Source organism: Zosterops lateralis, assembly GCF_965231275.1.
Source record: "Zosterops lateralis genome assembly, chromosome: 8".
Classification (NCBI taxonomy): Eukaryota; Metazoa; Chordata; class Aves; order Passeriformes; family Zosteropidae; genus Zosterops; species Zosterops lateralis.
In genome coordinates, this window is record NC_139768.1 from 31337958 (window position 1) to 31350876 (window position 12919).

Consider the following 12919-nt stretch of genomic DNA (forward strand, 5'->3'; position numbering starts at 1 on the left):
CTAAAAATCAGATTTTCCAACAGGAAAGGGAAGGGGATTCATCTGAGAAACAACTTCATTAAAATGCTCCTTGTGCCTGCACACTGAGTTTTTTTAGGGGCTTTTTTCCGTCTCTTCAAAAGCTCTTAAATATTTAAATCAGCAAAATCCCAGGGAATGCTTCCCTGGCTTTAGGGTAGAGGTGAGTGACTGTCAGCTCAGTGGAGTAAGGAGATTTAAGTGGAGGTTTGCAACTGCAGTTCCCAAGTTTTCACTGGAAAGTGGGAGAACCTCAGGAGATTTGGGCCAGGGATGTACCCAAATCTACAAAGATTTTGACCTCATAAAAAAGATAAAGGAACATCCTGGGAGTTTGATTTCAGAGGGATGGTTCAGGGTTCCTCCTGCCATGGTCAGAGGACACTTCAGCAGTGGTTGTCCCCTCAGCCATGAGGCCTAACCGTTTCTTCCAGCCAAGAATCTGCTCTGGATCTGACAGAAAAGGGATCAGTGGGTGAAAGGATCATTTCATAAACTGGATATGATGGGAGAAAGGTGAATAAGTCCGAAAGAAACAGAACATCCTGTTTTAAACATTTAATTACCAATAAGGAAGATAAATTCCCACAGGTGATTTTCCAAGTGTTCAACAATTCCATGATGCATCCAGGACCAACAGCACAGAATCAGTCACTTCTGCCAGCTGGGATTTTTACACAGCTCACCAAATGATTGTGTATTGGGAGATACCTGTGGCTTTTCCAGAATGGGCTTTTTTGGGAACACCTGCTGTGTTCCAGCTCCAAGAGCAGAGTGGAGGCTCTGATTTAATAGAATTTCTTGTGAACCTGCCACTGTTTAAAAATAATTATTTGTGAAGGTCGAATGCAAGGGGAATTGAGGATGAAGTGGAACAGGAAGTGGAGAACTGCAGGGATACAGGCAGGAGATCCAAACCCAAAGCAGCTGGAGTTGAGATAAGAGGGTGGACACAGCAGGTCACCAAGGAGGAGCTGAACAGAGTCACAGTTGTCACCATGAGCCAAAGTATGAGGCTCCTCTATTCCATAATATTAATCCCACATTAATTCCAGGAAAATGTTTGACTGGAAAACAAAGGCATGATTAAGAACTGGTGGATGTAGCAGCCAGTGCCAGGGGGTAAAACCCACGTGTCTCTCAAGATACACAGAATTTTCCCTGTCCTGTACTTTGTAAAATTGATACACAATGACAAATCCTTATCTTTGCTTCAGACTGTTATGACTGATTACCTGAAGTTTTTATTAATCAGGAAACTCATAAAACAGAGTCATCTAGGTTGGAAAGAACCTCTGAGCTCATCAGGTCCAGCCCTAACTCAGCACTCCCAAGCCCACCACTAAACCATGTCCTCACATCCACGCAGTTTATCAACACCTCCAGCCATGGGCAGCCCCTGACAAGGCCTCAGCACCCTTTCCATGGGCAAATTCCTGCTGCTGTCCAAGCTGAGCCTCCCCTGGCACAGCTTGAGGCCCTTTCCCCTTGTCCTGTCCCTGTTCCCTGGCAGCAGAGCCCGACCCCCCCTGGCTGTCCCCTCCTGTCAGGGACTTGTGCAGAGCCACAAGGTCCCCCCTGAGCCTCCTTTTCTCCAGGCTCAGCCCCTTTCCCAGCTCCCTCAGCCGCTCCTCCTCTGATTTTTTTCTCCAAATCTGTTTGATTACCTCCCAAAAATTGGTCTGAATAGTACCTGTACTTCACTATATGTCCTCCCTCTTCCACAAGCCCCTAAAAGACTCTGAGGCCACTCAGATAATTTCCTGGACTGAAACGTTCAGCCTCCTTTCCTATCCTTTAAAGGGAAGAGGCTTTGATTTATTGGAGCATAAAAACCAGTTGAATCCAACAAATTCCTCCTGCATAAATTAAGTGGAAAATGTCCCCCACTAAGAGAAAACTGTGTGAAGCTCCTGCACAACGTGTCAGGTTCCATCACAGAGTAAACGCTCACGGCTGAGTTACGAACCTGTTAAAAAGGCCCTGTCGGGAAAATGCCAGTGGAATTTCAACGGAGAGATAGTTAAAGTCATCCAGGGATTTAATGCCATCCTGCTGAGAAGGCTTTTGCCAGCTCAAAGGATGTGGGACATGCACCAGTGACATCTAGTGAGCAGCAAGAGAATGTTTATGCCACCACTTTATGCCACCGTTTAGGTTGCAGAAGGGATTTTTTTCTCAAGCACCAAGGAAGTGGTTTGTGGAAGACGTCAGGAATAGGAATAATCCTTCCAGACACCTTTGTGAGGGTGGGGGGGAGCAGCCACTTTGCCCTCAGTATCATGAAACCAGCTCAAATTCATCATTCAGGACGAGCTGCTCTGCTTATGATGAGATCCGGTTCATCTATTGCACACCCAGAGCAGAGTGGATTCTCCCCAAAGTTCCAAATTAAAAAACAGGGTCAAGAAATGCTCTGAGGATTTATCAGGAAATTAATCTGAGGGGAAGTCAATTGTAAGAAATTACCTCCCTTGAAGAAATGGTATTTGGGGAGTGGAATTTCTGTCTCGTGATCAGAATAAGGAAATACAAGCTCTCTCAGGCTTTCTTTAGACATTCAGAGTTTATACACATAAATGCTTACAGAAGTTTTTTTGTTGTTTTTTATTTGAAGTTTTCTGGGGGTCTTATTCTCCCCCTCTTCCTCGAGAAGAACCCCTGTACATGTAAGGATCTGGAATTCTGCTATAGTTCCCACCTTTTAGGATCCTCCATCCTAACACATCTCCTGCTTTGGTCTTTGAAGCTGGGCAGCTTGTGAGACAGTGCTCACTTCTGGAGTGATCCAAGGATTTGGATTTTCCTTCAGAATTTACAGCCTTGGACAATGTATTTTTTGTCCAGCCAGCCAAAGAATTTCCCTAAGGAGCTGAGAAAATCCTCTGAAAATTGCCTGATTTTAGGGTAACAGCAACCATGGAATCATTAAGGGTGGAAAAGACATGTGAGGTCATCAAATCCAACATTCCCCAGCACTGCCAAGGCCACCATTGTCTCATGTCCCCAGGTGCCATATCCACAAGTTTTTGAGCACTTCCAGGGATGGTGACTCCACCACTGATTTGGGCAAGACTAAGATGATCTTTTGGGCAGAGTGGTCCTTAGGGGTTTGTCCAGGAAGTGTTGGTTGATCCTCAGGATCTAAGCAGAGAAGGAAAAGCACAAACCAAGGCCTTTGTGATGCCAGTGAGAACTTTGTGTCCCTGGAAATCAGGATGAGCTCAGCTCAGCCTTCCTTTTCAGTGTTTAAACTGTGTCCTGGTGTTAAACACATTGGAACTGTCCCTGGCACTGGGGTTACACGGAATTGCCACTATTCCAATGCCCACAAAGACCATATATGCTTTTTATCGGGCTATCAATCTGCCATAATTAAAACTCTCCTCATGAACTTGGCCCTAACAGTGGGGTGCTTTTGTGCCATTGAAGGTTCCTGGATGGCAAACTGCTGGATATCAACAAGGAGTTCCAGCCCTACCTGGGCCAGGGCGGGCGAATCCTGGAGATCCGCACGCCGGATGTGGTGGCCAATGTTAAGAAGCAGGCGCAGGCTGTGGGCTACACAGAGGGGGCACTGCTGGCCCTGGCTGTCATCATCATCCTCTGCTGCATGCCAGCCATCCTCATCGTCATGGTCAGCTACCGACAGTGAGTACCCTCCTTCTCCTCCTCTCCAAGGGCTTGTAACGTCGTAGTAGAGGTGATGCATTTTGTAGCAGAGACGCTTTGACAATTATTCATCATCACAAGAATAATTTCTACTTATTATTGCCTATTTCTATAATATTTTGTATGCATTGTGTATATTTCTATTGTATAAATTGATTTCTGGGTTTAAGCCTCTTCTCACCACAAGGGTTGCTCAATGATTGGGGTGCTGAACACGGGAAGGGCTTCCTAACACGGAAGGATTTTTGTGCCAAAACACCGGCTCAAAACCCAGGTGTTAGACACAGAAGTGAGGATTCACAGCTAAATTCCATTTAAAAAAAAAAGATTGTGGAAAAAAGTGTTTTTTCAAGAAATGAATCAAAAATCAGATTAGAGGATTCCAGTGTTTTTGCTTAAATCCTAAAATATTTTTTTCCTGAGTTTCTTAATTGCAAGTGTTTCCTGGAGAGCTGGTCTTCTGCAATTTTAGGGGAACATTGAAGATATTTTTTGATATTTCCTCTTGCCTCTTATACACTAAAGAGATTCCAGTAGTTGGATGATAAATTAATTCAAATCAACATCTGCAACAAGTTCCTCTCAATTTAAATTTTCATATTTCATATTTTAAATCACTGCATTTGAACTAAACAACTCCATATCTATTAATTTATTTATTCAGATATAGATATATATGTTTATTCATTGATTAATTCTCTAATTAAATATTATATCCATATTTTTACACATACATTATAATCTGGTTCATAGATTTATAGGTCCATTTATTTGCACAGTTATTCTTTAATTAATGATTATATTCACACCCCTTTTCTCCATTTTGGGTGAAGAGAAGAAGCCTTTTAAAGATGTTTAGAAGAGCTTGACTAACTTCTGCACCATTGAGATGGCAGATCATTCCCAAACTGCTCTTCCTCTCCCAGAATTCTACGGAAAATTTGCTTCCAGTGAGCCAGTTCATCTTGCAATTCATTGGTGGCTCTTACCTGAATTACAGATTCCTTAAAGAAATGGAAGAGCCTCTTTTTTCCTTGGCATCTGTTAGATTATCCAAACATCATCAATCTTTTTTAGGAGCTCTCAGGAATCAGCTTAAATTAATTTCATCCAAAAATCCCATTTTTCCCATCTAGAAATCTGACTTGAAGTGGGATTTATATCAGCCCATGGTGAATAAATTGTATATTTATGGAGAGTGACAAAGAAAATTAAAGGAATTTTAGATTTAATTTAAAATCCTGAGCCTTATGGTTTGTTTTGGCATTCCAACCTTTTTCACTCCTTTTCCAAAGGAATCTCGGTTTTTTTCCTAAAATATTTCTTTATTAATAAATTTAAAAATGACTGCTTTGACATCCAGTATCCAGCACAAACCTGTAAGGTACTTATAAATTATTTATTGTTTACTAATCACAAAAGAATAGCATCTTCTAAATAACAACCAAAAATAATGCTCCTTCATTATTAAAAGTATTTTATATACATTTTTGATATATGCTAAAATGGGAAAATATAAATAAAATAGCAATTATATTATTCATATTGTTATATAAAAAAAATTCAGTATAAAGAAACAAGTCTAAAAATGTGCCTGCTTAAGAAAAAACTGGAGAAATATTCATGTTTTCATGTCTTGTTTTCATTCCCTGCTGTAATTCGTATTTCTGCTGACTACAGAATTGTTTCCAGGGGATCAAAAAGAGCAGCCAAATGCTGTTCAGCTCTGGAAGTTCTGATTCTTAAAACAAGTCATTAATTCTGGAATTTGATGTATGGAATAATTAAGTAGCCTGTAGTTTATTACTCCTGTTAGAGTCGCTGTAATGGGCAGTTGTTGGAAGCAGAATTTATTTAACCTTCCTTTTTATCTCTTTTTTTGCAACCAAACAGATTCAAAGAGTAAGTATTTATTTCCAGCTTCGTTTTTTTTTCCAGCTTCCACGGGAATACTGGCAGATTTTGTTCTCAAAATTTATTAAATACAAGGGGTTGTTTTAAATTCCTATACTCAACTTGCTCCTGAACTCCTGGTGTGATGAGTTTAAAAGTGATTTATTTTAACGTCTACTCGGTGTTGATGGGGTGTATCAGCCACATCACCCTGGTGGTTCTCCCCACATGAGGAGCTTTGTTTTCTAGGCAGAGAACAGACATTTATTCCACCATGATTTTACTCCATATGAAAAACAAACAAAAAAACAAACAAAAAAGTTCTCAGGAAAAACCATTCATTGAACAGAAATTTCCCAGCCAACTCCTTTAAAAAAAATGAGTTGCGAATGGACAAGGGGGAGTGGCATCAAAGAAGTAGAGTTAGATGGGATATTGGGCAGGAATTGTTCCCTGGGAGGGTGGGCAGGCCCTGGCACAGCTGGGGCTGCCCCTGGATTCCTGGAAGTGCCCAAGGCCAGGCTGGACATTGGGGCTTGGAGCAGCCTGGGACAGTGGGAGGTGTCCCTGCCCATGGCAAGGGTGGCACTGGCTGAGCTTTAAGGTTCTTTCCAACCGAAACCATTCTGGGATCTGGGAAGCTCTGGGATGCCACCAAAACAGAACACCCAGGAGCTGAAAAATCCAGGAGAAGATGATCATGTTACTACTTTCATGAAGACAGAACCCAGGGATGTTTATTAACCACAGGGCAAGAGCACAGAAAACCTGACATTTTCTCTGGGGACGTGTTTTGGGGTCTTCCTGATGAGTGTTTCTCCTTCTCCCTGTGGCTCTCTGAAGGCGACAGGCTGAGTGTGCCAAGACTGCAAGAATCCAGATGGCTCTGCCAGCAGGGAAACCCACTGGAGCCGTGGCCAACAACCTCTATGAGGAGCTTGGAGACAGCACCATGTGAGTATTCCTTGAGATCCATCCAGAAAATCACTGCCCCAGGCAACCTGGGCTAGTGGGAGGTGTCCCTGCTCGTGGCAGAGGGTGGAAGGAGATGGATTTGAAGGTCCCTCCCAATCCAAACTATTCCAGGATTCTGGGATTCTATGAAATCCCTTCATACAGTCTCTGTGCAAAAAGTTTTCCTCATTCCCCAGCTTCCTGGGGTTCTCCAACATCCAGAAAAGAAATAGACTGGCTCTGGAAGGAAGGAAAAAAACAATTTAATCTTCTTGTAATGCATGGGGGAACCTTTAACAGACTTTAAATGGGCAAAAAGGTCTCACCATATAGTTTTCCTAAGAGCAAAATCCTACAGCAGGTCACTGCTGCCAGGCTTGGATTCCTTGGCACATCCAGGCCAGCACTCCACGTTTTCCAAAGCTATTGACTAAACACATCCCATAAAATTCATTCTTATCCATTGCACACATCTGAAATGATAATTCCCTGAAAATTGCTGCCCCAAAGTCCCCATGCCCTATAGTAAGAAGTGTTCCATTTGTTGGGGTTTTTTTTGTTCTGAATTTGGACCTGTTTAAATATTGAAATTAAAGGAACCATCAAAGCAGAGAAACCCCTGGTAGCTCAATAAATGCATCTTTTACCTCTTACATGCTCATAAAATAATAATCTTGCAAGGCTGCCTCTCTTTTCATGCCTCTGTAAACCTGAAGTTGATGGACTCCAATAACAATTTAACCCTCAGTAGGAATATATTCCAGCCAGTTATTATTTGTCTGATACTGGGAGGGTTGTCAATGAGCTTTACCACACTTCCTCATCTCTATTTATACTTGAAAACCAAGGAGTGCTGAAGAGCCCAGCTTGAATAATATTCCGAGCAGGTAGGGAGTGAATGGATGGTGGAAATGAGGATTGCTCCGTTTTCAATCATGATTTGTTTTGCCCAGAAAGTTGAAATTTTCCAGCTGCTGTGATGGAGTTTATAAAATGTTACAGGGCCATGACAGAGCTTTAACTCTTGGACAACTGGGTGCAGTCTCTGCATGTGGAGTAATTCCAGGGCTTGAGCTTTTATGGGTAAATAGGGGGCTAAAAAATGCTGGAGGCACTTTCTCCTAAGGGCTGAATTTTTGCCTTTTGCCTTTATCCAGTTATGCTTGGGCAGGAAGGGAGGAAAAACATATATAAATGAATTAAGTTTTTTGGAATGGGAGCACTTCTCTTTGTGAGTCACATCTGTACCCTTATGCAGGGAGGTGCCAGCTGGATAAAATTCACTTTTATGTTTTTACACTAAACCAAATTTCTGCCGAAATTAATTATGTGATGCTAAACCCAGAAAAAGCCTCATTGTGGTGTGTTTTATCTGCAAAGTTTTTTGGGGGTTTAGTACTGCACCAAAGAGGTGCCAATTCCCAGATCTGCAGTATTGACTTTGAGGCTTAGCTTTATGTTAATTTGGACAAAAAATAGTCTTCATTGCACCAAAAAGGTGCTGTAGTTGGAATATTTCCTCTCAGATGTCTTTGCATACAACCAAGGCTTATCCGTCATGCTGAGGAACTGATTAAACACAAAAACCCTTCAAAGATAAATCAAAATCCATAGGATTTACAATACAATAACAGGCTGCGATAAATATCATTACAAATTAACTTTTTCTTCCCCATTAAATATTTTACTGCAGAAAGTGTTTGGTGAAAGTCTTTTATTGCCATTTTTCATCAGTTTTAAAACATTATTCCCTGTTTTAATTGTCCTAAGTCTGTCATCTTTCATTTGCAGTGTCTTGTTTGCTTTCTTTGGTGTTTGTAGCAAATGAAATGGAACAAAGCTCTTTAGTTTTAAATTTGCCTTGTCTCACCATTTTCATTTTTCCCTGTCTTTGGATCCTTAGGCATCAGTAAGTAAGCTTATTTCATTGTCTTAATATTTGTAGCTGGTAGAAATTAGATAATTTTCCTTCCAGCAATTCCCATCCAACCTTGCAAGGCAAAATTCATATTTTATTTGTCCATTGAGCAGGAAAGACATTTACTGGGAAGTTCCAATACTTCTGTGCTTCTTTATCCCTCTTCTTGGAAGCAGAGAGAGGAAGGGTGATTGCTGAACTTGAAGGGCATTATTTCTAAAGCCAAAGGGTCAAAAAAAAGCCAAACCAGCACTGAGTTGCACGAACAGAGGTTTGCTGGCAGCTCATGGATTTATGGCTGGGTTTAAACCTTCCTTGATTGTTAATTCCAATCCCGTACAAGGCCTGTGGAGTCTTTGAGTTCACAGAAACTGAATTCTCTGCTCCTCAGTGATCAAAACAGCTCCACAGAAACAGAAAAACATCAGAGGGGGTCACCTCATCTCTCAGAGGCCTCATGTAGAGCAAGGAAGAGACTGAGGAGCTTTTGAAATAATCTGCTCCAGTGGAAGAAAGGTGGAGGCACTTTGCATGAGCCTTCTGCTGGAGAGGCTCCTTCAAGTTCAATCCCTGCTTCTCTCACTTCTCAGTAGATGCAGCGCTTGGCTGACCTCAAAGTTGGCTGCTTTGGAACTCAGAGTTACTTTATAGCCCAGAGCCCAGCACAGGAGAGACCTGGAGCTGCTGGAGAGAGCCCAGGGGAGGCACCGGGATGATCCCAGGGATGGAGCAGCTCTGCTGGGAGAGCTGGGATTGTTCAGTCTGGAGAGGAGAAGCTTTGGGGTGACCCAGTTGTGCCCTTCTAACGCCTGAAGGAGCTACAGGAAACATGGAGACTCTTTCCAAGGGATGGAGTGACAAGGGGGAATGGCTTCCCAGTGCCAGAGGCAGGGCTGGATGGGATATTGGGCAGGAATTGTTCCCTGGGAGGGTGGGCAGGCCCTGGCACAGGGTGCCCAGAGCAGCTGGGGCTGCCCCTGGATCCCTGGAAGTGTCCAAGGCCAGCCTGGACTTTGGGGCTTGGAGCAGCCTGGGATAGAGGGAGGTGTCCCTGCCCATGGCAGGGTGTTGGAGCTAGGTCATCTTTAAGGTCATTTCCAAACTAAACCCTTCTGGGATTCTCTAATTAGTCTGAAGTTAATTATTTTTATTCTTTTTGCCCAAAGGAAGCCTTAGGCACACCCAGCTCTGGCAAACTGCAGTGCTTGGGGAGAGTTTATTCACTTAGTGGAGATTTGCTGGCTGTTTTTTGCAAATGTGAGAATGATCTACTGGTTCTGTGTGGGAATTCGGTCCTCCTGGCTCCCTGGAACATGGGGAAGCTGGGGGTTCCCCGCCTGGGTGGTCCCCTGATCAAAACAGGAAACAAAAGTTAAGAAACAGAAGTGTTTTGTTATTAAATACAACCCTCAGGGGAGTTTTACATCTTGAATAACTTAGGAGTAAAAGAAGATCTCTTATTTAACTCTTTCTAGGTATTTAAACATCCATTCCAATTTTTCTAGGGAGTATTTAACCACCAGAGGTTAATTTCTTATTAATTTGGATTTAGTTATGTTTTCTGAGATTTGAAACAACATCACAAAAACCCACAGAAGATGGGACCAAGAGGTCTAAAACTTCATCTTCCAACATTCACAGAATCATGGAAAACTCTTTTTTTTTTTTCTCCTATTCCTTTTACCAAAATTCCAATTTTGGCAGAGACGAGGCTTAGAATTTTTAATTCAGAACTTATGTGAAAACATTGGACATCTCTAAGTCACTAAAAGCAGTCTTTAATGAAATATTAATTTGTGCAGGTAGATAAGATTGCTACTCATGCTGTACTTTAGCTCTGCCCGACACAGGCCCAAATCTTAAATTTCTCAGTTGAGGGAAAAATAAATCTCATTTCAGCCTGCGGTGAGCATTGTTTAAAATAGGCCTCAAAAGGTGCTTTTCTAGCATGCAGTTTGGGGCTATTAGTTTTAAAATACTGTTTATTTTCAAATCTGCTCAGAAGGTTGTGGTATTAAAAATATTTGAGGGGCAAAGTTAATAAGGGACTGAGAGGTTACAGATGCAGTCCAGAAAGTTGTGAAACCTCCCACTTTTGGTGTAGAAATTCGATGTTACCCATCCACAGGGGCTTTACATTGGTTCAACATGGTGAAGAGATGAAATTCATACACACAGGAGATGAAATTCATACACATATTGATATTTCTGTGATGTTTCATGCTTCTAGGTGGATAGGCCACAATATTAACTGATAATTTTGAAATAGAAAAGGGTTTTTTTAACAAGAAGTGAATTTAGTTTTGAACTCAGCAAGTAGCTATGCAGCTTCAAATTAAAACAAGCAGCAGCTTGTTTTAATTTTTCTTCCTTCCCCCTTAAAGAAGATGCAAAAGTAAATGTCTTGCCAGTAGTAGATGTGCTCCTGCTGTTGGGTTGTAGCTGGCTAGAAGTGATTTAATGGCTCTGATTCATGTCATAAGTTCTTTTTTTTCTCTCTCTCATAAGTACCTATGTCCATGCATGTTTCCTCACATGTGATTATCTTCTTTTCTTTCAAGTCTTTTTCTTCTCTACCATTTCCAACAAAGCAGGGGAAAAAAGTCAGTCTTAGAAGAAGGAGACCGACAAAGAGTTATAAGCAGCTTTGCTTCCCGTGCTATAGAGGCTCACAAGAATTCCAATATCAATGGATCCCTGAACAACAACCTCCCCAAATCCTCCAGTAACATCACTTTTTTGTCCGATGAGAACCCGCTAACAACCCAAAACCCGTTGTACATGGAAGGTCTCCCGCAGAGCCCCGCTGCCACTGGGTTCCTACGGAAAAGGAACGATACTTTAGACACTCTTTCTCCTTCAAGACTGGCCTGGAGAGAGGCCTCTTTTGGGGGCAGCCACCGGGCATGGACAGTGCCCACTCACCTGGCCAGGAGACACACATCAGGGTCCCTGGGTAGGCCGGTTGTCATGGACCCCATCCAGTGGCAGCAGCAGAGACTCACAGCCAAGGAGGAAGGTGCTGAAAACCCTGATAGCAGTGAAGATGTCAGCAGCCCACTCTTCCAAAAGATCAGTGGCCCCAAGATGACCGTGAAAGAGAAGGCGAGGCAGTTTGAGGCACTGCAGGAAATGAAGCAAGTGAGGTCCCCAGAGGTGAAATCCACGCGGTCACCCACGCACAGCACCAGCATCCAGGAGGGAGAGAATGCTCCAGAGCAGTCTCCTAAAACTGTGGTGGCTTCTCCCCGCCTTCGCTCCTCCCCTCCGTCCTCTCCAACGCCTGGTGCTGAAGGAGTTGAAGCAGAGGCCACCGTGGTCCCTGCTGTAATTGTCACTCACCACGACGACCCTCAAGAACATTCTCCTCCACCGACTCGCAAACCAACTCCACCATCTTCTAGGATAAAGAAACCACTTTGCCAAAGTTTTCTAGCTCCTCAGACCAAAGAAAATGTAGAAAGCATTCCAGATCCGCCTAAAATTCCCCCACCCCCACCTCCACAGCTGCCACCTCCACTGCCACCACCACCTCCATCCCCTCCTCAGTTGCCACCACATCCTCCACCTCCGCCTGCAGTTTCTCTTCCTTCTTCTTCTTCCTCTTCTTTTTCCTCTTCTTCTTCTTCTCCATCTCCTCTTACCACACAGCTCCTGTCCCCTGCCAAGCACTCCAAATCCCCTGCCAAACAGCCAGCTGTCCCCACCCCGGCCGCAGTGCCAGAGCTTCCTCCCCGCAGGGAGCTCAAAGGAATTCTTAAAAACATTCAGAATTTGGCTGCCATCGAGAAGTCAGTGGCCAACATGTACAGCCAAATAGACAAGAACCACCTGCTGCCCAAGCACATCCCCAAGCTCAAACCAGCCCCAACCCCGGAGCCTCCGACTCCAGAAGCCACAGCCGAGAACAACCAGCAGAATGGGAACTTGAGCTGTGTTGTGGAGGAGCTGGAGAAACGCTTCCCCTCCCAGTCAACAGCTCTGTAATGCTCATGGGTGGACATTCCCAGCTTTTTTGGAGTGGGAGGACTCTAATGCAGCACACAGTATCTGCCTCAGACTCTCCAGAAATCCCAACCTTCTCCCTTTTCTCTGCTGTACACGACTTACCCACTCCTGATCCCAAATGGAGAGATGTTGTCCTTCCCATTCGCTCAGAAGTCTATGATGTAAAATATAATTCTCCAAGTTGTTTTCTCAGAACTACATCTTGCTGGTTCTTAGTTCATGTCCTGGAAATTCTTGGGGGAAACTGTCCATTTTTACCCAAGGATGTGGCATAGATGGCAGCGAGCTCAATACTTCTTTAAGCAGCCTTCACTGTAGGTAACATCAGTCAGATTTTCCTGCAGCTGTGATTGGAATCTCTTGCTTTGCCCATAAAACACCCCATCTGGAAGGAATCTTCTGCCACATATTGGGTGTCAGAGCAAGGAAGGCCTGGGGAGTAGCAGGCTCAGCTTC

The 12919-nt window shown here is 43.3% G+C and overlaps 1 protein-coding gene across 4 annotated transcripts in view; it reads left to right on the forward strand.

Moving 5' to 3' along the window:
• PCDH15 (protocadherin related 15) overlaps positions 1-12919 on the forward strand; it is a gene marked incomplete at both ends in the record, with an annotated part of 270634 nt that overhangs the window by 244941 nt on the left and 12774 nt on the right. For all 4 annotated transcript variants that reach the window (XM_083865850.1, XM_083865852.1, XM_083865853.1 and 1 more), the window contains 2 exons: positions 3451-3669; positions 6427-6537. In XM_083865850.1, coding sequence (XP_083721976.1) covers positions 3451-3669; positions 6427-6537 — 330 coding nt within the window. The remainder of the gene's footprint in view (positions 1-3450; positions 3670-6426; positions 6538-12919) is intronic.